The following is a 23,571-nucleotide window of genomic DNA, read 5'->3' on the forward strand; positions in this document are numbered from 1 at the left end:
GCTGTCCCCAGCAGGACACTCACCACAAACTTGTAGTACTGAACTGACTTGGCCGTCAACTTGGGCACCAAAAACTGAGCAAACCCAGGGGAAAAGCCCCAGAAAATCGCAGCAATTCCTGTGGAGCTGGAGCCCCTCTGTGTGCCAGCCCCAGCCCGTGCTGTCCCCAGCAGGACACTCACCACGAACACGTACTGCTGCGCTGACTTGGCCGTGAACTCGGGCTTGCACTCTCCGATGCACAGGAGCACTGGGCCGGAGCTGATCCCTGGAAGCGCCTGCCCCATTTCACAGACGATCCTGGAAGCACAAATGCCTCAGTGGAGCTTTGGCAGGAGGTGCCAGCAGTGCCCTGCTCAGCTCCACGCTGCCATTGTTTCTCCTTTCTCCCCCCCCCAACCCTTAACTTTGATATCTGCCTCTTTGGAAGGAGTTAATTACTGAGTCTATTTTTACCCTGTGTAGTAATTTAAAGGAAAAAAAAAAATCAAAATGAGACATAATTATTACAAGCTGTAAACTCCAGAGCAAAGCAGAGCACTAATGGCAATATATTAGCCAGTAGCAAAGCGAGTGCGAAGTCCTCAGAGTAACAGATGAGTTCATTAAGGGAACAGCTCACACTGCAGACTCCCAGTTAATCACAACTGCAGGAGAAACCTGCTGGGGGATGATAGAGACAGCCCTGGAGAGCAGCTTCTGCTGGGGACAGGGCTGGCTGCCACAAACACACTGGTGCTGGTCCCAGAGCTTGTCCCCATGCTTCTGGTGCTGTGCAGCTCAGCCCCATGGGCACATCCTGAGGCTGGGAGAGCTGCAGGGCCAGGGGGAGCTGCTGGCATTCACCACAGATGATGATGAACAACCCCAAAAGCCCAGGGCAAAGCTGCAGGGCCAGGGGGAACTGCTGGGGTTCACCGTAACTGATGGATGAACCCCAAAAGCTCAGGGCACAGCTGCAGGGCCAGGCAGAGCTGCTGGGGTTCACCATAACTGATGGATGAACCCCAAAAGCCCAGGGCACAGCTGCAGGGCCAGGCAGAGCTGCTGGGGTTCACTGTAACTGATGGATGAACCCCAAAAGCTCAGGGCAAAGCTGCAGGGCCAGGCAGAGCTGCTGGGGTTCACCATAACTGATGGATGAACCCCAAAAGCTCAGGGCACAGCTGCAGGGCCAGGCAGAGCTGCTGGGGTTCACTGTAACTGATGGATGAACCCCAAAAGCTCAGGGCAAAGCTGCAGGGCCAGGCAGAGCTGCTGGGGCTGCTCACTGAGGATGAATAACCCTCAAGTCCCAGGGCACAGGGGATGAGTGACACCAGCTGGGGACGGGATCAAGTGGATGCCAGGCATGCCAGCAGGTCTGGGGGAGGTTTTCGGAGGGGCATCAGCTGGCAGGGCTCTCCAGATGGACCTGCATGCTGCTTGCTCCCACAGCAATGCTGGCAGGGTAAATTGGAGAGCATCCCTGCAGGCTCTGAGAGGCTGAGGGTGGGAGGAACCTGCCTGGAAATCAGAGAGGGGGATTGGAGATGGGAAATTGGCCTCGGGGAGGAAAAGCTGAAGGCAGGAGGTGCAGTTCCACCTGTGAGAGGATCTGACCCTGGGAGTGGGACCAGAGAAGAGCCAGAGCAGCCTCTGCCTGCTGAGGCTGAAGGACAAGGGAGCTCTCCCTCCTCTGCCCATCACACACAAAGACATAAAAGGCCCCAATTTGGGGAGTTGCCTTCAGCAGCATTAAATTCACTGCAAATAAAAAATAAAATAAAATAAAATAAAATAAACCATGAAGACTGAAGGAAGAAAAGAAGCTGCCGTGCGCAGGTGATGCCAGGAGGCCTGATGAAATACACACATGCTGCTAAAGAGCTGGAACGTGCACGTCCTCGTTGCTGCACATCAAAAGGGGCTGCCTGGAGAGACTGCTGCCTTTGGAGAGCAGGGATTGAAGCCTCTCAGCTCCCAGCCTTCCTCTGCCACACGCTCCTCGCTCTGCCTTTCAAGCAGACATCGCCCCTGCACCTCTCTGCCTGTTCTTCCTTCACCTCTCCCCATCCCTCCTCCTCCTCCTCCTGGAGAGGAGCCCACTCCGAGCTTGGGGCCATGCAGGCAAAGCCTGGGGATGACTGCTGGCACCCCAAGGGCAGCAGAGGACAGGGGAGGCTCTCTCTGCCCAAGGAAACACCGAACTCTCAGCTCTGCCAGCACAGCAGCAGCTGCAGCCCAGCCCGGGCAGGGATGGGCGCGGGACAGGGCACAAGTGACCGGGCACACCTGGTGCCCAGCCCTGCTCAGAGCCAAAGCCCCAGCAGGTACCTTGTTACAAAATGATGCATTCGGCAGAGCTGTAGGGTGCTGATTGCCGGGCTAAGTGGCCCTTTCACCAACATTAACCTAATTGCTGCCTGATAGATTGCTGGGCTGGAGCATATGGCAGAGTCATTACAGTCCTGGAATTCAGTCTGCCCACAGAAGCCTTAAGAGGGTCCTTTTATCTGTATTCATCTTTAAAAGGCAGCTCTCATGCTAACGCTTGCTGTTATCTGCCCAGGGTAAATGTTTTAATGATGTTAACAAACTTTGAAAGCTCAAGAGCCGTAATTAGAGTCATGATTATAAAATCAGGGTTTCATACCATCAAAGGGGGATAATTTCATAATCTTCCATCCTTTATTTGAAAAATAAGATATAACAACGTACTGCTCAGCAGAACAGCCCCAACTGCTCGCAGGGATGGGGTATTGGTGCCATTCCTGCAGCAGCCCCAGGCACCCTTCACCCTGTGATCCAAATTCCATCTGCACTGCCCCTCGCTGCTCCAGAGGGGTCAGCAATGCCCCTGCTGCCTCTCAGATGGGCAAAGAAACACCAGGAATGGACAAAACCCAACCAACGCCGCCACGTGCTGCTGGTGACAGGTCCTGGGCCTGCTGGGGTCTGAGTGGGAGCCACCAAATGCATTTCCCAGCAGAGGAAAATGGATTTCTCCGCAGAGGATGAAGCTGGGGCAGATCTGTGCTGCTGGGAGCGCCCATGGGACCTTGGCCAGCTCCACACTCACCAGCCCTACCAGGCCACCATGCTGGTCCCAGCAGGAGATGACACAACCCAAAGGGACACATCACCTGTTTCTGCTGTCCCACCCAGCAGGGATGTCCCCAAACACCCCCTGAGCCCCCCCAGCCCAGCCCAGCCCCGAGGGGCAGCGGAGGAGCGGCTGCCATGCCGACGCGTTCATTTGCCCGTCCCCTGTTCCAGGCCTGTTTTCCAATTTGGGGCTGACATTTTTCTCAGTGAAACAAATGGATTGACTGCAGGGGAGCCCACTCGGAGCGCGGGGCTGTCAGCGCCTCGCCCGCCTAACAAATGGCTGCTGCAGCCCGGGCGCCGGCGGAATCCCAAGCGGGATGGATGGCGAGGCAGCAGCAGCAGCAGCAGCAAGGTGCTCATCAGCAAAGGTGCTTAGCCAAGCAGGAACTGGTGTGCAAGGAAACAGAACGTTTAATGCAACTCAAAGCGCTGCTTAACCCCTGCAGAGAGAGCCCAGATTGTGGGGATGTGCGGGAATGGGCAGTAATCCCTTCCCATGCCCACCTCCACAGCCCTTCCCGGTGAGGTTTTGGCCTCCTGAGCGTTGGCTGGAGGTCAGGGGGTGTGGGAATCTACAGAATTGGAGGGTTTTGAGAAAGCTGCAAGGTGCAGGCAGAACTGTGAGTACAGCTAAGCAGCAGCCATGAGATTGGTCAGCAGTAAAAGTATTTAAACTGCAGAAAAGCAAAAGCAAATAGAACAATGGTCTGTGTATTAATGCTTGTCTGAGCAGCTCTCTAAGCTACAGAAAGTTTATCTAGCAACATATTGAGAAGGTTAAAGCTTAATAATGGAGCTCTGTTGTGTTTTAAGGCTTACAAGCAGGTATTGTATTGGAAATAAGCAAGCATTGTTTTAACCAAAGGTACGTGTCCTTATAGTGATTAGATAGAACTACTGTCACTATAGAATATATACTATACAGATATAAATACTGTCAGAGTGCTTTTGCTTTGTGTGATTAGTCAAGAAGCTTATAAAGTGAGTTGTAACATGAAGTTCTGTGTCTGCTGCCTGGGATGTGAGCTGCTGGCATCGTCCCATTGTCATAACCACGGAATGAGAGTGATGCTGGAAAATAAACCAGCTCGAGGCACGTTCCACAGCAGCCCCATCCCGTTTGTGTCTGTAAATAACCCCCAGCCAAGGTAAAGGGAGGAGCTCTGGGGGGTGTCCAGCCCCGGGGACAGGTGAGGGGACAGGTGAGGGGACAGGGCAGGGGACACTCACTGCTCGGCCACCACGTAGTGCTCGGGCAGGGGCGTGCACTGCACCCCGGCCACCTGCACGCCCTGAGCGATCTCAGAGAAGTCCAGGCCCAGGTTCACCCCACGGATGGTCACCCTGGTCCCTCCTTCCGGGGGCCCCGACACCGTCAGGATCTGCAGGGAGACAGCACAGGGTGAGGGGACGTGGGGTGGTGATGGAGGCTCCCAGGACGAGGTGAGAATCTTGACTCCATGTTACAGAAGGCTGATATAGTATATCATATCATATCATATCATATCATACTATATATCATATCATATCATACTATATATCATATCATATCGATATATTAAAACTATGCTAAAAGAAATAGAGAGAAAGGATTTCATCAGAAGGCTGGAAAGGAATGAATAATGAAATCTTGTGACTTGGCCAGAGAGTCTGCCACAGCTGGACTGGGATTGGTCATTAAGGAAAAAAAAATCCACAAGGAACCAATCAAAGATTCACCTGTTGGTGAGCAACCTCCAAACCACATTCCAAGCAACCAGATAATTCTTGTTTACATTTCTTTTCTGAGGTTTCTCAGGAGAAAAATCCTAGTGGAAGGATTTTCATAAAACATGTCAGTGGCAGTGACATCCCCACCAGGCCCCTTGTTCAGCCCCATCCCTGGTTTGGAACCTCTCCAGCTGCCAGACAAACCAGGGCCACCCCTCATGGCTCCTCTGGGTGTCCTGGAGGAGCCCAAGGATGCTGAAATCCATCCATGCCCTGCTCCAAGAGAGAACTCTGAGGTCCCTGAGTTGGCCAAGAAGAGTGGGCAGTGCCATTCCCAGACATCCTTGCAGAAGGACACACCTGGCTCCTGTCTCCATCCAGAACAGGGTAAGTCATCTTCCAGAAGCAGCCTGCTGCTTGGAGAAGTTTGCCTTCTGCCTTGGCTGTAGTCTGAATGTTAATGTCACATTTTATTAGTGACTTGGCACCTCAAATGACTTAAAAATGCTAAAGGGTGAGGTGTGTGCTTTCAAGCTGCCTTTTTATGGCCTGCCTCAGCCATAATCATCCCTGCTTCCCTGGACTTGCATTAAGGACAATCTCCTCTTCAATTAGGAGTATAAATTTCAATTATGCATGGTCACAAAATTTGGACCCAGGACTCTCAGACAGTTATCCTGAATCTGCCACCGCTCTGTTGTTGCTCTTGGGTGAGTTTCTCATCTTCCCTGTGCTGCAGTTATTAATAAATAAACACAATCCATAATAATGCAATTTAATTAATTTAATGGATAAATCTTGTTTATGCTTCTTTGTTCCACCCTTGTCTTTGGCAAAAATACTTGAGCTCCTCAGAACCTTTCCCTCGCTGTTTCCAGATGGATGGGTGGGTTTTTCCACCTCCTCAGGAGTGAGGAATATGGCCAAACACCAGTGCCACCATCCCAGCAACCTGTCCCACAGCAGCCCTTATGGAACACCCCTGTCCCCATCACTTCTGTGCTTCCCAGTTCCCCAAAGCATCTCCAAAATGACACCCAAGATCTTCAAGAATGAATCCCACCATCCCCACTGAACCAGTGGCCACATCCAGGTGGTTTTTGAGCACTGCCAGGGTGACCCCAACACTTCCCTGGGCATTCTGCCCCGTTTTTTGGCTGAGGTTATTCCAGCTCCATGCACCCACCAAGCTACCCCCTCCTTCCTCCACATCCTTTAATTCCCACCTCCCTCTCCCCTCCACCGCCTGCTGGAGGATTTTAATTTATTCACCACGCAGTGCCTGTTGTGCTGCTGTTCCCTGTAACTCACACCACGGCCTGTCTTGTACCATTTAGCTCTGGGAAGTGCTCATAAACCCACTACAAAACCAAGCTGGGTTGTGTTACACCGGGTCCTGGAGGCCTGGTGGTGTTTACATCACTGCTGGGGAATCACCTGAACTTGGCTGACAGTTACAACTGTCCTCTGCAGCTCTGCATGATGTTAAAATGCATTTGCTGGGGCACTTACTCCGCTGTCTCGTCGTCTCATCACTGCTCAAACAAAAAGAAGTCACTGCTTGCCATTTCCCGAGCTGAGCAGGAGCAGCAGGGCTGAGAGGCCTCCCTGAACAAAGCCCAGCTGATGCTGTATTTTAAAAATGTCCTGACCTGGAAAATCCCCAATATGGAGCTCCACTCGACCTAGATTTTAGTGGCCACTAATTGAACAGTTTTGAAGTAACTGTGCCATAAAGCAGCCCCAGGGTTAGAACAGATGCATTCAATTAATTACAGCTGGAGAGATTCAGTCAAAATCGCAGAAAGAAGATAAGTCTTAAAGGTCCCGGTGCACCCAGAGCTGGGCACCCTCTGAGCAGCATCCTCGTTGGGGTGAGCAGGAGGCACCTCAGCACAGCCAGCCTGGCCTGCCTTAATCCCAGCTGGGAGCTGCAGGGCTGCCAGCCCAGATTTCTGATCTGAGACAGACAGGATTAGCAAGAAATATTCCCCAATTTCAAGAAAATCACTTCACCAGACTGGCTTTTCACTTGGAGCTCTGTGGAGGATGAAAAGGAGCTGCAAAGGACAGCTGAGGAAGAGAAAGGCCGTCCCGGGAATTGGACATTTGCTGTTTAGGAATCTGCACCTCTGCTGGAAGTTTTTTCAGTTTGTTTGCTAAACTGAAGCAGCTTGAAAGTCACTGAGATCTAAGCGGGGTGTGGGAGGCAGAATTATCCTGAGCAGGTCACCTCTCCCCACTGCAGAGACAAACCCCAGCCCTGTAATGATGCTGGACACACCAGGTGTGCAGCCCTGTGTTAGTGATACAGGGATGAGGGGAGCTCACATCCTGCCCTTGGTCAGGGAAGGGCTGCAGGTGCTTCAGGGCCCTTCTCTTATTGCTGCTTTTTACCTGAAACCAAGGTGGGGACCCCAAGGCTGGAACCCAAGGTACCCCCAAGTTTGGGATCCAAGGGACCCCCAAATTTGGGATCCAAGGAATCCCCCAGGCTGGGATCTAAGGAACCCCCAAGGATGGAGTCCAAGGCACCCCCAAAGTTGGAATCCAAGGGATCCCCCAGGTTGTGATCCAAGGATCCCAGGGACCCAGGAGTCCCAGCCCAGTGCCAGAACCTTTCCCCTCGCAGCCTGCAGAGGACACAGCTCCAGCAATGAGGATAAATGCTCTCAGTGTCATGTCTTGCTGCTCGAATCTTTCAGCGTTTCTGACATGAAGCAACATTTTGCCTGCAGAAGAAGTCAGAGAGGAGCTGGGGAGAGCTGGGGCTGCTGGAGCTTTCCCTGAGGAGCTGCAGGGAAGGAAGGCACAGAAGTCAGTGAGGATCCAGGGGGAGCTGGAGCTGGAGCTGCAGGGAAGGCACAGCCCTGAACAGCGAGCCCTCGGCATCTGCTGGGGTGCACAGAGACCCCAATCAACGGCCCAGCCCCTGCCCCCTCCCCAGCCCCAGCCACCTCCATCCTCTTTGTGCTTTTCTGCTGCTGCTCCGAGCCCTGGATCCCGGCTGATGAGCCCAGCGGGGAGGCAGCACATGAGCATTGTCATCCCGGCATGATCCCTCCTTGTCTCTGCCTCAGCTGATGGCACATTCAGAGCCTAATTGTTATCTCAGCAGAGCAACTCCATTATTCAGCCTGACACTGCCCCCCCTTCAGCTGTTTGTTGCGCTGATGTTATATTAATGAGGCCTGCAAATAAATGAATAGGAGATCAGAGCGCCGCTTGTTCGCCAGAAATCTGATTTTTATTTATTTATTGCTAAGGCCACGGGCCGGGTGGAAGCTTTAAGCGGCTGAGGGGACTTTGCTGGGGAGGGCTGGACCTCTCACTCAGTGACAGGACTGCAAATACCCCACTGCTCATTTACTTTTAGAACTATTAAGACACCATCTCCTTATTTATGCATCCCCCGAAGGCACTGGCGCCTGGGAGCCAGGCCCTTGACCTCAGCCTTGTCACAAAGAGTGAACCTGGCCAGATGAAGCAAAAGGAGTGGAAAACCAGCCCATATTAAAGGCTCTTTTACTCTGGGTAATCCAGGCTGCAATGTGAGCTCCAGTATGAGAGCAAACCCTGCTCCCCAGTCCTGTCACTGCTGGTGCCCAGGGGATGGCGGATTGGCACCAGTGCCAGCCTGGACCTGCCAGGGCCAAGGCAGAGTGCCCTCCCATCTGTATAGCTCTGCAGCACTGGGCATGGCAAAATGGTACCCAAAATCCTGAGAAAACTCAGATATTGGGAAAGGACCCAGCAGCAATGAAAGCTGGGAAGGTCTCATGGTCTCCTCCACAGCCTCAGACACAGACCCGGGGATGGAGTCAAGAAATCTGCAACAGCAGAGCTCTGCTCTTTTCTGCTTGGACAGAGCCCAAAAGTATTGCTTTCAAGTTGGACAGTGATAAAACACTTGGTGGCAGTGCCCTGCCTGCAGCCAGCTGCCAGAGCCAGCCTGGCACTGCTCACATGCGAGTCACTTGGTGCTTTCCCCTTCTCTGCCCAGCTCAAGGAGGGGCAGATAAAGAATTCCAACATTTCTTTGAATTGACAACTTTCTGCATGGTTTATGGGGAAGCAAATCTAAGCAGAGGCTGTTTTGTAGCACAACCTTGTGCAGCAGAACAGAACTTGGGCAAGAGAAATTTGGGTTCTGCCCAGTGGCAGGGCAAGGGGAAGATCCAGGGGAGCCTTTAAGGATTGTTTTATCTCTTGGCAGCACAGCTGGGACTTGGAAAACAAAGAGACCAACCGAGCAGGGAAAGGACAGGCTTCCAACCCTTTTTAGTGCTTTCTTATCCCTGCACAACCAGCCACCAGCTCCACTCTGCCCTGTACAAAACACTGCACGAGAGAAATCCTGCACAAGAGAAACACCTGCACAAAGAAAAACCTGCACAAAGACACACCTGCACAAGAGAAACACCTGCCCAGCAAAGGTGCACCACTGGCAGAAGGCCCAAGGCAGAAATACCAAAATACCAAAACCAAATCTGGTAATGTCCCTGAGGATGGATGGACCCTCCTCAGTGACACCATTCTCCTGCCAGCCCCACCCAGCCCCAACACAGCAGCAGCCTCTGTGCTTCCTCCTCTCCTCCATAAAAGGAGGTTGATGGCTCTCTCCCACGGGATCTGAGCCAGTTTAGTTAAACCAGTGCAAAAACTTATTTAATTTAAGATGAAAATTCCACACTCACTTGGGTTCTGATCCACTTGGCAGATTTTGGGTGCTGAGCAGCAGTGCCAGCAGCATTGGTGTAACAGACAACTCTGATCCTGCTGTGTTACACCTTTTGCAGTGTGGATACACACCCAAGGCAAGGGAGGCTTTTTTGGGGATTTAATTAACTGAGAAACCCAAACCTTGCTTGGTTCCCACCTGACAGGAGTGTCACTCCTCATAGCAGCGTTAACAGAGCGAGTGCAGTTTCACTGCTGAAAATGCTCCTGGGACACATTTTGCATCCCTCAGTGGGCTGAGCAGAAATATCAGAACCACCAACTCCAGACTAATTAGCTCCCTGGTTTAATTAGCATTCCCGCCACAGTCTGTGGCGGTCACTGCAGCGTGGGTGGGGCAGAGGCTGCACACTAAAACATCCCAGAAAGTTCTGGAGTGTTTTACCCACATTTCTCAGGGCTGGGTGGATTTTGGGGCAGCACAGGGGGAGTGTGGCAATCACACATCCTCTGAACACAGGGAGAGACACAGCATTTCCCAGGATTTTCCTGGGTAATGCTGTGAGAAAGCTCAGAGTGAGAATTAAAACAATCCTTACCTTCATTTCTTGCGCCTGTTATGTACATGTGGAATGTGTTATGGAGATTGTTTACCAAAGGGTGATTTGTTAATTGGACTCAGGAGGTGGTGTTTGGATTCATTGTCCGATTGGATCCACCTGTGTGTTGGACTGGCTGGCAAGAGTGATGGGATTTTCTTGGTAGTAGTACAATGCAGTGCAGTAGTAGTAGTATAATAGTGTATAGTACAGCAGTATAATAGTGTATAGTCTCAAGCTACATCAGGGAAGGTATAGGTTGGATATCAGGAAGAAATTTTTCACCTAAAGAATAATAAAGTACTGGAATACTCTTCCCAGGGAGGTGCTAGAATCACCGTGTCTGGATGTGTTTAAAAAAAGACTGGACATGGCACTTGGTGCTATAGCCTGGTTGATGTGTTAGGGTATGGGTTGGACTCGATCTTAGAGGTCTCTTCCAGCCTCATAATTCTGTGATTCTGTGTGATTCTGTGTAGTACAATATAGTGTATAGTACAGTTGTCTAATATAGTGTATAGTACAGTAGTATAATACAGTGTAGTGCAGTAGAATAATATAGTGCATAGTATAGTAGTAAAATATGAGTATAGTAGTAAAATATGGTGTATAGTATAGTAGTATAATATAGTGTAGTATAGTAGTATAATATAGTGTAGTGCAGTAGTATATATATCTACATACAGTATTGTATGATATATATATAGTATATATCTATCATACAATGTAGATATATAGATACATAGATATATCTATACATTTAAATCGATGTATCTAGTATATCTATATCTATCTATATATCTCGTATATATCTATAGCATCTATCTATCTAGATATATACTATATAGATAGATAGTGTATATATATACTATATATCTGTGTATATATATACTATATATCTATAGTATATACACTATATATCCGTACAGTATATACCTATATAGATATATAGTACCTATATACTATACATAGTATCATATGCTAGAATAAAGCATTTACTCAGCCCTCTGCAGTCATGGAGTCAATGCGCTCATCCCCGTCCAGGGTCCCGCTGCCACGCCAGGGGAGCAGGGGCCGGGGCCGGGGCCGGGCTCACCTCGGTGATGCGCGGGTTGGAGCACTTGACGTTGTGTCCGGCCCAGTGGAGCCAGGGCAGGGCGCCCGGGGAGCTGCAGTGGGGCCGCAGGGTGCAGCGCCCCTCGCCGCTGCACCAGCCGCACGCGAACCGCGGCTCGGCCTTGAGGCACAGCCCGCAGCTCTCGCGCTGCGCCGCGCACTTGTACAGGTGCACTGCGGGACGGGAGCGGGGGGTTAGCCGGGGAGGGGATCCTGGGGGGCAGCTGGGGCTGAGGGGGGCTCATTCAGGGGGCAGCTGGGGCTGGGGGGGCAGCTGCGACTGGGGGATTCGCTTGGGGTGCAGCTGGTACTAGGGGGGCACTGCAGAATTGCTGGGGGTGCAGCTGGGGCTGGGGGATTCCCTCTGGATGGAGCTGGGATTGGGGGATTCGCTTGGGACATGGCTGGGATTGAAGGGATTCCCTCAAGGTACAGCTGGGACTGGGGGATTCACTTGGGACACGGCTGGGATTGAAGGGATTCACTTGGGACATGGCTGGGATTGGGAGATTCCCTCAGGATACAGCTGGGATATACCCTTGGGGTACAGGTGGGATTGAGGGATTTCCATGGGACACAGTTGGGATGGACAGATTCAATCGGGACTGAGGGATTCCCTTGGGGTGCAGCTGGGATTGGGGATTCCCTCAGGATACAGCTGAGAATTGGGGATTCCCTCAGGATACAGCTGGGATATACCCTTGGGGTATAGCTGGGATTGAGGGATTTCCAGGGGACACAACTGGCATGGCCTGAAGCCAATTCAAGCCAATTCAAGATTTTACCTTTCACGTTCTCGGGGTTGTCGATGACGAAGTTCCCGTTCCAAACCACGGCAAAGTCCACTGCCAGGTTGCTGATATCCATCCCATCATAGAGGTACTGCAGGGTAAGATCCAGAGTGAAATGCCTGGGGAGACAACACTCCCAGGCAAAGAGGTTTTTTTGAGAGAAACCATCTTCATTCTCTGCTTAAAAACATCTGCTGGTGCCTCAGATACCACATTTTTACACTTCATCTCCAGGGCTCTGCTTTGAGTCCCTTCTCCTCATCAGGAGGAGATAATTAAATCAGATCTAGTCCTTGTGAGAGGTAACAGATTAATTATTCCTCTTGCAGCGGCTGCTCTCATCACTCAGTCTCTGGCTTGCCAACACAGCCCCTCCAGGTAACCAGACTAGGACTGGAGCTGCCCTCACGCTGCTTCTTGCCCAGTTTGTGACTGGGAGCTCCAGAACCCCACTGCAGAGCTTTGCAGGTGGAACAGGAAAATAGAGCAAAAATAGATGGTGCAGAGCCCCAGCCACTGCCTCAGCCTGCCCCAGGACAGCACTGGCCTGAATTATTCCCCTTTTTATGACATCTGGGGGCCGTGGCTGAGTGAGGCTGGATGCTGCAGCTGAATTCCCAGCGAACGCTGAAATTCCCATTATCACACCCAGCACTGGCCAGGCCCCACTCTGGAGCTCTCTTTAGGTCAACCAAGAGCTGCTAAAAAGACTTCAGGAGGTGAGTGAGCATTGCCATGCTCCCTGGGAGGAGGGAGTGGTGATGAAAGCAGGGCAGAGTGCTCTGCCTGTCCCTGGGCAGCAGCTGTGCAGCTTTAACTCACGTTTGACTGTGCTGGGTGTTACTAAGCTGGGGTGGAACAAGAAGCTGTGAGTCCAGAATGGCCCCCACATCCTCCCCCTACCCCTTCCTATCAGCCCAACAGCAATAAAAGTGCTTCTCTAATGCTTATAAATCACTCTGGATAGGAAAAGTACTATGTACTATTAATGCATTTATTATCCACCAAGCTGCAAGGCCCAAAGACGGCCAGCGATGTATAAATATCCAGTAAAACTTTAAAAAATTCAAAACTTCATTAACAATTTAAGGCCATCTGCACTGAATATTCAAGTGGACCCTGTTGTGCTGCCTAAAACAAACTGACTGTGCCCTTTTTGCCCAGGGCCCTTTCTGAGCACATGGTGAGCAGAGGCAGGGCCGCGCTCGTGAAGGGACACAGGAGACCCAAATTTGGGCTGTGGATCAGGGTGGGGGTGCCTGGCTATGCCATTTGTGTTTTGGCCTCACAGAGTGCCCAGCAGGGTGAATTTGGGATGTTCTGGTGAGGTTGAGCCCTGTCTTGAGGAGGGGATAACCCTGCCCTGCTCCTGGGCAGCGTCACCTGGGCAGCATCACTCGGTGATTCCCCTTTCTTGGGCAGCATCACTCGGTGATTCCCCTCTCCTGGGCAGCATTCCTCGGTGATTCCCCTCTCCTGGGCAGCATTCCTCGGTGATTCCCCCTCCACCTGGTGGTTCCCCTCTCCAGCCCTGCTCTCTCTCTCTCCCCCATCACTTTCCCTCTCCCCCTCCTTCCCCGCTCTCCAGCCCCGCTCTATTCATCCAGCCACCGTGACCTGGGATGTGACAGCTCCCCGATAAGGGGTCTGTGATTCTCCTTATCTCCCCGCGTGTGAATTAGCCTGCCTCAACACCTCCTGCATTCCCTCCTCCTCCCCTTTCCCAGGCTGACCTCCCACAGGCAGCCAGGGCGCTCCAGAGCCAGCATCTCCTCCCTGTGGGGATTCTCCCACCTGGGATTTGGGATTAGAGAGATTTTCCTCCCTCCCTGGTGCTGCCAGCCCTGCCCATGCCCATGCTCATGCTCATGCCCACACCCATGCCCGTGCCCATGCCCCTGTCACGCACCGAGCTGTTCTGGCACTGCACGCTGGAGCTGTTGAAGCGCAGGGCGGGCACCCTGTGCACGATGCCCTGGATGCTGAGCACGCACTCGTAGCCCCTCTGGCCCGACTGGGGCTGCGGCAGGTTCCGGGCCCTCAGCGTGATGGGCTTCACCTCTCCCACCGGGATCAGGATCTCCTCCGTGGGGAACAGCTGCGGGCAGTCCTGGGGGGCAACGGGAGAGGGGGCCAGGTCATGGGTGGGGTGTGCTGGGGATGCTTGAGCATTTCAGCTTTTATATTTTTTATACTTTTAAAATATTTTATATATTTTATATTTTTATATATTTATATTTTTATATTTTAGATTTTTAATATTTTTATATTTTTATTTTTATACTTTTTATATGTTATATTTTTATATTTTTATATTTTAATTTTTTCTTATATATTTTTTATATAATTGTAATCCTGCAATTCTCCAAATCCTGCAAAATTTGGACTGTATAACTCCAAACTCCATACTTATATTTTTTATATTTGTCTTATATATATATTTTTTATATATATAATTGTAATCCTGCAATCCTGCAAATCCTGCAATATTTGGAGTGTGTAACTCCAAACTCCATACACAGTGTGAGTCTGGAGTTATATATATTATATATATGGAGTTATATATATTATATATATGGAGTTATATATATATAATGCTGCTCTCCTGTTTTGGTCAGACACAACAATTCCTCTCCAGGCCTGGCAATCAAGCCTCAGTGTCTCAGGCTCTGAGAGATGTGAACAAAACCATGACACCTTCCCATCCAAAGCATGTGTGACTCTGTGAAACACCATTGCACAGATATCCAGGTCACCCAAGCACAAACAGAATGTCTGAATGAAACCACAAAAATGACTTATCAGCTGCTGGTAACGGTGTGACATCCCTCCCGTGAGATCTCAACATCCCAAGCATTATCTCTGCACAACACACTGGGAAATACAATTTTTCTCCAATTTCTGCAGCAGGAACTGCAGCACCTCTGACCACCAGCTGTATTTACATTCTGCTCAGCTCTAATTCGCTTTGATCTAATGGAACAAGGTACCTAAGTACCTGTAAGCACCTGACACTGAGTGATTAATCCCCGGCTAAAGCAGGAGTTTAGAACAAACACGTCAGTCTCCATTCCCTCTGCCAAATCCCAGAGTGGCACCCCAAGCCCCTGCAGCCTGGGGATGAAAGGGAATCGTGCTGATGGCAGTGCCAGGAGCCACCGTGCCCAGGATCCTGTGTGCAGGGGGGAGATGGGGAAAATCCCCCTCCCCAGGGCAGGCAGCCCCCAGCCAGGGCCAGGGGAAGTGTTTCAGCATGGCTCAAGCCAGCTGTAAATGAGGAACAGATGCTCTGCTCTGGAGCAGCCACTCACTTAAACTGCAGCCTCATAAACCTTTTTAGTGGCACTTTTCCGTATATATATTTTATTTTATTCCTAACAGGGACTTTCACGGATTAACAGCCAAGAGTGATTTCAAACTCCATCAGCTGTGCTGGGGAGGGAAGGGAGGCCCTTTCCTGCAGAGGAGAGGGTTCACAGGCTGGGAGGGAATGGCATTCCCTGCTTCCCACTGACCCTGGCCATGGATCCAGCCCCAGCTCACCACCAGCAGACTCCCTGGATTCACAGCATTTTCCATCCAGCTCTGCACATTCCTTCCCCTCCTGCAGCACCACTCACCTGTGCCACCTTCCACTCAACACCTGCCTGCACTAAGGCTTTGATTTCACCCCAAAGTCCCATTGAGCTCCATCAGAAAGGGGCCCAGCCCCGAGGGCTGGAAGGAAAAGCAACCCAGAGCTGCAGGATCTTTTACCCCATTACAACTGAAAACAAAAAACCTCCACTTGCATCACCAGTGGGAGAACTTCAGTGCACAGTCCTGAAAATAATGAATATGTTATGGACCATTATCCCTCCTGGCCAGCTCAGTCCGTGAGGAGACTGCTAAGGAAGGGCTCCTTCCTTCCCAGGCACAGGAGGGGACTCCATCCCACATCTGCTCCCCGCTGCTGAAAGTGCTGCCAGCAGAAACTGCTCTGCCATCATCAGAGACAAGTGGGGCAAAATAGATTTATCTTGTTTTCCATTCCTTTGGTTCCAGAGGATGGAGAATGTCACACTGGGGTGTGGGGAAGGCGAGGCAGCCCGCGCAGGAGCGAGCGGCCGCTCGGTGCTGGCTGACAGCTGCAGTGATCACACTAACAAGGGACCCACGCTGGGGATGCAGGCATCTGTGGGAGGATGCCAGACTCCAGCGCAGCCAGGATGCTCGTGGGCAGCCACGCTGCTGCAGGCAGTGCCTGCTGAATTTCTGAGCTGGGCGAGAGGAGCTGCAGGGGCTGGGGTCAGCTCAGACCCTCAGAGCCTGTGCAGCCCCTGCGGGCATTTCCAGCCCCAGGGAAAGCTCAGCTTTCAGGGCTTTTCTTCTTCCAATTTGCTTTTTAAATTGCTGCTTCAGTGATGTACACCCACGGTCCTGCACAGCCACATCCCTGCACCCCAAATCCCTGAAAATCCATGTCCTTGTACCCAAATCTCTGCACAGCCACATCCCTGCACCCCAAATCCCTGCACAGCCATGTCTCTGCACCCCAAATACCTCAAAACCCATGTCCCTGTACCCAAATCCTGCACAGACACATCCCTGCACCCCAAATCCCTGAAAACTCATGTCCCTGCACCCAAATCCTTGCACAGCCACATCCCTGCACCCCAAATCCTTGCACAGCCTTGTCCCTGTACCCAAATCCCTGCACAGCCACATCCCTGCACCCCAAATTCCTGAAAACCCGTGTCCCTGCACCCCAAATCCTTGCAAACCCACGTCCCTGCACCCCAAATCCCTGAAAACCCAATTCACCACACCCAAATCCCTGCACAGCCACACCCCTGCACCCCAAATCCTGCACAGCCATGTCCCTGCATCCCCAAATCCCTGAAAATCCACCCACCACCTCTCCCAGCTGCTCCCTGGTGTAACAGCCACTGCTCAGGTAAATGATTTTGTCAGGAGTTTATTTATCATCGGTTGGGCAGCTCCTCTGCCCATGCTGATCCCCTCAACAGGAATTGCCCTGGGAAGGGTTGGCAGCACCAGCCAAGGTCCCTGCTCGTGTCCCTGCAGTGCCAGGCTCAGCCTGGGTGCCCCGTCCTGGCTCCCTCCCCAGGAAGAGCCAGAACCAGCCAGAAAACACCGAGGGAAGGCGGTGGAACACACAGCTCGTTCCATAATCAGTTTACTTTGTTTTTTAATTCATGAGAGGTAAATCCTGCAGCGAGTCAGAAAGGCCATTACTGCCTCCTCTCTCTAAACAAACAGGCAGAATCCTCTCATTATCCTCCTTGACTTCCCGGAGCCAGAATAAACACGGATCAGATCTGCTGGAGGAAGACAAGGCTGGGGTGCCTGAGTGGCACAGACTCTCGGGGAATGTTCTGCCTGTGAAGTATCAGCACACACAATTTACAAAGACATTTTATGCTTCTCCAACACTTTTTAGCCTCAAAGACTCCAAGGTCTATAAATACCTTAAAGACCCACGTTCTGCAGCTGTCTCTGGAGCAGAACAGAGCACCCATGGTTATTATTTGTGTTTAACCGAGCAGTTTTAGTAGGTCAAACCTCCTTGCTCTTATTTGGAAAAAAAAAAATTGCCTAGAAATGGCAGGCAATTCTTCTGACTAGAGGATTTAGCCCAAATGGCAGAAAATAGACTGTTTCTGTACTTTTCATCTTCAAAAAACCCCCGCAAACTCTCCACAAATGTTAACTTGCCGCACGTTATTTTAAAGTTATAAACATAACCCAATCTGGCACGTGAATGTAAACCCCTGGTTCACAGTTGTGCTCCCAATGATATAAATTACAGTCCCTGTCACTCATGGAAACACATTATCCTTCATTTATGCCACTGGAAGGGAGAGCAGCCCCCGCTCCTTGGAAACCAGACATGAAAGGAAGGCAGCTGGAGCCCAGCCTGGCGAGTTCCTGACCCACACCATCAGCCCTGAGCTCCAACCTGGGTCTTCTCCATCGCTTTGGGAGGCAGGGGGATGTTCAGAACATTTCCCTGCTCTGAACAGCCCTTTGTGTGCCAGGAGCAGCTCCCTGGCCCAGGGTACAGGCAGGAGCATCTCCCTCTGCTCCTGCATCCCTTCCCTCCTGCCTCCCTCCCTCTGAACACCAAACACCCACAGCACGGCTGATAAAAGCACTGCCACGGCTCAGAGCTGAGGGAATTTTGCTGAAACCGGGCTTTTTGCTCCTATTTCAGGCAAAGGCATCTCCCCAAAGTGAGGTGTGACCCTGCAAAGTCATTGGCTGCCTTTGGTGGCCTGAGCTGTGGCTCTGAGTCACCTCCAGCACATCTCAGCCCCGCTGGCATGGGGATTGGCAGGGCAGCTCTGCAGGGCTGGTTCTGGTTTGTTCTGTTTCCTTCAGGGCACATCAAGCAGCACTCAGCACCCAAGGGCACAGCCAGGGGCAAGGGCGTTGCCATAAAATCAGTGGGAATTCAAAGGAGCCCCAAGGGCACTGAAATCCCTGAATCTGGAGCTCTGTGTCCCCAGATCAGCGTCCCCCTGTGGAAATGGCATTATCAGCACACACTGGACATCAAAGAGGGACGGGCTCTCACATCCTGGGCAGCTAAGAGGATTTATTTGGTTCTAGCTCTCCTCTGGGATGGGGTGTGAGGATGTTTATGAATCCACATTCCTCCTCATTTAGAGAGAGACATCATAAAACCTCTCACACACACAAGCCAAACCACACCAGGCACATTAAAATGGCATCATTGGCTTGATTGGGGTTTTTTAAAGCGGGACAATCAGTGCTCCACACCCAGGAGAATCTCTTGAAGAAATCCTGATTTAGTGGGGGCAAGGTCTGAGCAGGCACCTTCAGCTGACAGTGAAGGCTCTGACCAGGGAAAGGATGGGGAAATAATTGCTTCTCTAATAATTAACTCCTAAAGAATTGGCTACATGGAAATGGAGACCTCAGAGGATCTCAGAAATTCCCAGGAGAGGGAGAACATCAGGAGCAGCCAGCTCCGTCCTGCAGTATCCCTCTGCTGTAAAGGCTGTGAAATATCCGCATCCACTGACCAGTGACCCCAAACCACAGCTCCGCTGTTCCTAAAGCACCCACCCACCTTTGGGGCTCCCTGAGCTCTGCCCTGGGATCTGAGCACACAGTTCCTGTTGGCAGGGCAGGTGGAGGGATGAGGAAACTCCCTGGGCTCTATTTCCATGGCAGGCAGGGCAGAGGCTTGCAAGGAGCAAGAGCACAGCCCATGAAAAGGGAATTTCTCTCCCCCATCTCCTCCCGAAGTGGCTGAGGCTTGCAGCCCTCGTTCCTCCTCCAGACAGACAACTCCTGGGAGCATCAAAGGGAGCTCGTTCCACATCCAATCCCACCGGGATGCCAGCTCTGATGGGCCAGGAGTAAAAGGGAATATTCAAGATATTTTCCCTTGAATTAAAGATAAAGACGCGAGCGATGTGCAGGCCCGTGTGAACACGTGTGTAAACCTTACGTAAGGAGAGGCACAGGGGACTGAAAGTAGGGCACAGGCACGGAGATCCCCACTCCAAACACCACTGGCTCTGCTGGGGAGGCAGCCAGGGGAAGCACAAACAATTTCCTAATACATCAGGCCGTGACACAATGAGAACATTGTGATCTGAATCGGTTGAGGAGAGGAAACCCTCCATGAGGCATTTGCTTATTTGTGTGTTGGTGAAGAGCCCACAGCAAAGGCATCATCAGCGGCTGTGTGTGAAGGGGAAATTCATTGCTCTTAAATGAGCAAACACATTTACTTGGGGTGGTTTGGCCTGCGCTCAGAGGTCTGGGGGAGAAATGATGGAGAGCACTTGTACCATTATCATCAGCCCTTATCAAAGGTAATCACCAGCAAGGTGTGAGGTGTCCCAAAACATCCCTGGTGAGAAATCCTCAGCAAGATGAAGACAGAGGCTCTAAGATCTTTGGAGACAGCCCTGTGATCCCAGCAGGAACTTCCAGGGATTCCCACTGCTCCTCTCTCCTTTTGTGTGACTCAGGCAAGCCCTTGGTGCTCCCAGGAGGAAAACAGAGATTGGGATTGTTCTGCTCTAGCAGGGACCTGTCAGACACTGCTGAAATCCCAGGGTTGGGGGCCCAGAGAAGGGAGAGCTCCACTATGCAGATGGGAGAACAGGGATGCTTGGAGTGTGGAGGAGAACCCACCCCAGCACTCAAGAGGAGGAGAGGCAAAGGGTTTTGCCTTCTCTTGATATGGTGAAAGGCAGTTTCCTGACTTTGAAAGATGGAGAAAGGGTTTGGTTTTCTCCTGGGGTGGAAGCTCCTCCCTGGGCACCCATTCCCATCCTTGGGTTTGCAGCTTCCCACCAGGTCCTTGCACAGCTCAGGAATGACTCTGCCCTTTACCTGTCCTGGCAGCCAGGGAGACACAGGAGTGGAGTTTACTCCCAGTTTAGCACCAACCTGGCTAAACCTTCACTCCTTTTGACAGCTCAGTGTTTACACCCCTGACTGATCCCTCCTGTTTTTCCTCCATCTCCATCACTCACTGACAAGGATTTGTCTGGATGCTGGCACACTTTCCTCTCCTCTGTTTTTCTCCTATTTGTAGATGTCCTCACTGCTGCCTTTCCCACTTTCCAGCACCCTCAGGATTTCCAGAGCCTCTTTTAAACCGTTTTCCCCCTGCAGCTTTAGGAGCTGCACTCATTTCAGGTGCTACGAAGCTGTTTGTAGGAGCAGTGGGGGCAAAGAGCAGGACCCTGCAGCACCAGGACCCTGTGAGGATGAATCAGGCAGGACAAGGAGTGCAGAAACCCCGGACCAAGGGCTCCTTGCAGTGGTAAATCAGGATTTGTGCTAACAAACCCCTTTCCTCCACAGATGCCTCTGCCCTGGGACACTCAGGAGAGCTGGCACAGCCACTCACAGCCTGTGCCTTTCCAAGTGTTAAAAGCGTTTTTGGATGGGAGCCCCACACCTTTTATGAGCTGCTAAGAGAGATGGCTCCGGGTCCAGGGTGCTGGAACCCAAACCAGCTCCCTTTTCCAAAATCTGGGGCTGTGCTCTTTGGTAATTCCTTCATCAGCCACAGCCAGGCTCTGCCATAAATCCCAACAGGAGGGACCAGAGCTCTGCTCAGAGCAAGCAAAGCAGAGCTGCTGGAAGTGCTGGAGTCTCTGGCACCCCTGGGGGAAAGCACTACAGCAATTACTGTAATTAATGAACCTGGGCATTCCCACACTGCAGGGGAGGCTCAGCTCTGCTGCTCAGGTCAGGAGCAGCACTTCAGTGACACCAGCACTGCCCTGCTTAAAGCTGCTCCTGCACTTTTGGGCACCAGACAGACCCACAAAGCTCACATGAGCACGGTCAGGGTGCTTGTGGCATGGAAAAGCAGAGGGCAGAGGGAGGAATCCCAGCGTGGTACTGTCACAGACATCTTTTATGGAAAATCCTTTCCTTGGGATTGTTCCTCCTGAGGAGCTGAGAGGCCTCAGGAACAAATGTAAACAATGGTTATCTGCTGCTGTAGAATGCAACAGGTGCATCTGTGATTGGTCTCGTGTGGTTGTTTCTAATTAATGGCCAGTCACAGTCAGCCAGCTCGGACAGAGAGTCCGAGCCACAAATCTTTGTTATCATTCCTTCTTATTCAATTCTTAGCTAGCCTTCAGAGGAAATCCTTTCTTCTATTCTTTTAGCATAGTTTTAATATAATAGATATCATAAAATAATTATAATATAGATAATAAAATAATATATATAGTAAAATAATTATAATATATATAATAAAATAATATATATAATAAAATGCTTATTAAAATAAAAAATATCAAAAAATAAATATCAAGCCTTCTGAACCACAGAGTCAGATCCCGTCTCTCCCCTCCCCCTGGGACCCCTGAGAACACCATCCCGTGGTACCTCGGAGACGTTGATCCTCCCCTCCTGGAAGGAGCAGGTGGTGGGGTCGTGGGTGCACAGGTTCCTGTACTTGCACCAGTGGCAGCGGAAGGCACTGTTCACACAGGACAGGCACCTGGGGGGAGAGCAGGGTCAGCACAGGCCTCAGCACCCTGGCGGGGCTGCAGCCTCCTCCAGGCCTTGCCAGAAATTCAGCCTTCCTGGGAAAACAGTTCCTCTGGTGAAGAATTCCTTTGATAGAGCACAAAACAAGAAACGACTCTGGGAAAACACACACGGCTCCAAAAAGAGACCCGGGGCAGCCTCACAGTTTATCCCAGAGTAAAATGCAAGCTGGGATGTACTGCACAGCCTTGGATTGGTTTAAACAGAGCAGGGCACTGCACAGGCACCAGGCTGGGGCTTTGGCTCCTAGGAAAGAAGGCAAGCCTGGCAAAAATGGGATCAGTTGTTCTGCAAGTCAGGAATGCTTCAAGGCAGCAGCAACGCTCCTGCCCGGCCTGGGAGCGCAGGGGGTGCTGCAAGTGCTTGTGATTCATGTTGGGGAAAAGAAAATAACTGCTTATGAAACGTTTTTGAAAGAACACAGACCCTGTTCGGCCCCAGGGGACCCAGCTGCCAGCAGAGCGGCCGGGTGGGTTTTGTTCCCCTCTCACAGAGAGGCAGGAGCTGTGACAGCTGCCAGCCCTGGCAGTTGCCACCTCCTCCATCTCCGAGGCCACCCCTGGTGCCACGTGGCAGCTCGTGGTGGCAGCAGGATCAGCTGTGCCCGTGGATTCGGGCCATGCCCTGCCCGTGGCTCCAGGCACTGCAGAGGGAAGTGCCCGGGATTGCTGGAGCCAGGCCAGGCCAGGCAGACAAATGTCACCAGGGAGGTGGCAGCGCGGCCTGGGGCAGCTCTGGAGAGGAGCAGAGCAGCTCTGCAGGCTGGGCTGTCCCAGCTGGGCACAGGGAGCAGGGCAGGGTGAGAGCTGCTGCCACCACAACCGCTCCGAGGGCTCATTGTGCTCTCCTGAGCCTTCTGCTGGCCTCCACAGCCAGGGGAGCTTATTCTGACCACCACAGCAAATCTGGGGAGTGCTGAGAGCTTCTTTAATGACTCATTTGTCTGACCCGATTCTGTCCCTCTTTGGGTCTGCAGCACCTTATCTCACCTGGCCTGGCCTCCAGCATTCCCAGCAGGGGCTCCCACAGCCAGAATCCCACCTTCCCCTGCCCACCTTCCCCTCCTGCATCCCACCTTCCCCTCCTGCATCCCACCTTTCCCTGCCCACATCCCACCTCCTGCATCCCACCTTTCCCTGCCCGCCTTCCCCTCCTGCATCCCACCTTTCCCTGCCCACCTTCCCCTCCTGCATCCCACCTTTCCCTGCCCACATCCCACCTCCTGCATCCCACCTTTCCCTGCCCACCTTCCCCTCCTGCATCCCACCTTCCCCTCCTGCATCCCACCTTTCCCTGCCCACCTTCCCCTCCTGCATCCCACCTTCCCCTGCCCGCCTTCCCCTCCTGCATCCCACCTTTCCCTGCCCACCTTCCCCTCCTGCATCCCACCTTCCCCTGCCCGCCTTCCCCTCCTGCATCCCACCTTTCCCTGCCCGCCTTCCCCTCCTGCATCCCACCTTTCCCTGCCCACATCCCACCTCCTCCATATCCCACCTCCCGCCTCCCCAGCCCCTCTGTTC

At 51.9% G+C, this 23,571-nt stretch overlaps 1 protein-coding gene across 2 annotated transcripts in view; it reads right to left on the reverse strand.

Moving 5' to 3' along the window:
- Positions 1–23,571, reverse strand: part of PLXNA2 (plexin A2) — a 128,888-nt gene that overhangs the window by 30,452 nt on the left and 74,865 nt on the right. For both annotated transcript variants that reach the window (XM_063178069.1, XM_063178068.1), the window contains exons 9-14: positions 21,887–22,001; positions 13,896–14,096; positions 11,981–12,077; positions 11,176–11,369; positions 4,321–4,472; positions 183–300 (exon numbers count right to left, since the gene is read on the reverse strand). In XM_063178069.1, the coding sequence (XP_063034139.1) occupies positions 183–300; positions 4,321–4,472; positions 11,176–11,369; positions 11,981–12,077; positions 13,896–14,096; positions 21,887–22,001 (877 nt within the window). The remainder of the gene's footprint in view (positions 1–182; positions 301–4,320; positions 4,473–11,175; positions 11,370–11,980; positions 12,078–13,895; positions 14,097–21,886; positions 22,002–23,571) is intronic.

This window comes from Melospiza melodia, chromosome 28 (assembly GCF_035770615.1).
Source record: "Melospiza melodia melodia isolate bMelMel2 chromosome 28, bMelMel2.pri, whole genome shotgun sequence".
Taxonomy (NCBI): Eukaryota; Metazoa; Chordata; class Aves; order Passeriformes; family Passerellidae; genus Melospiza; species Melospiza melodia.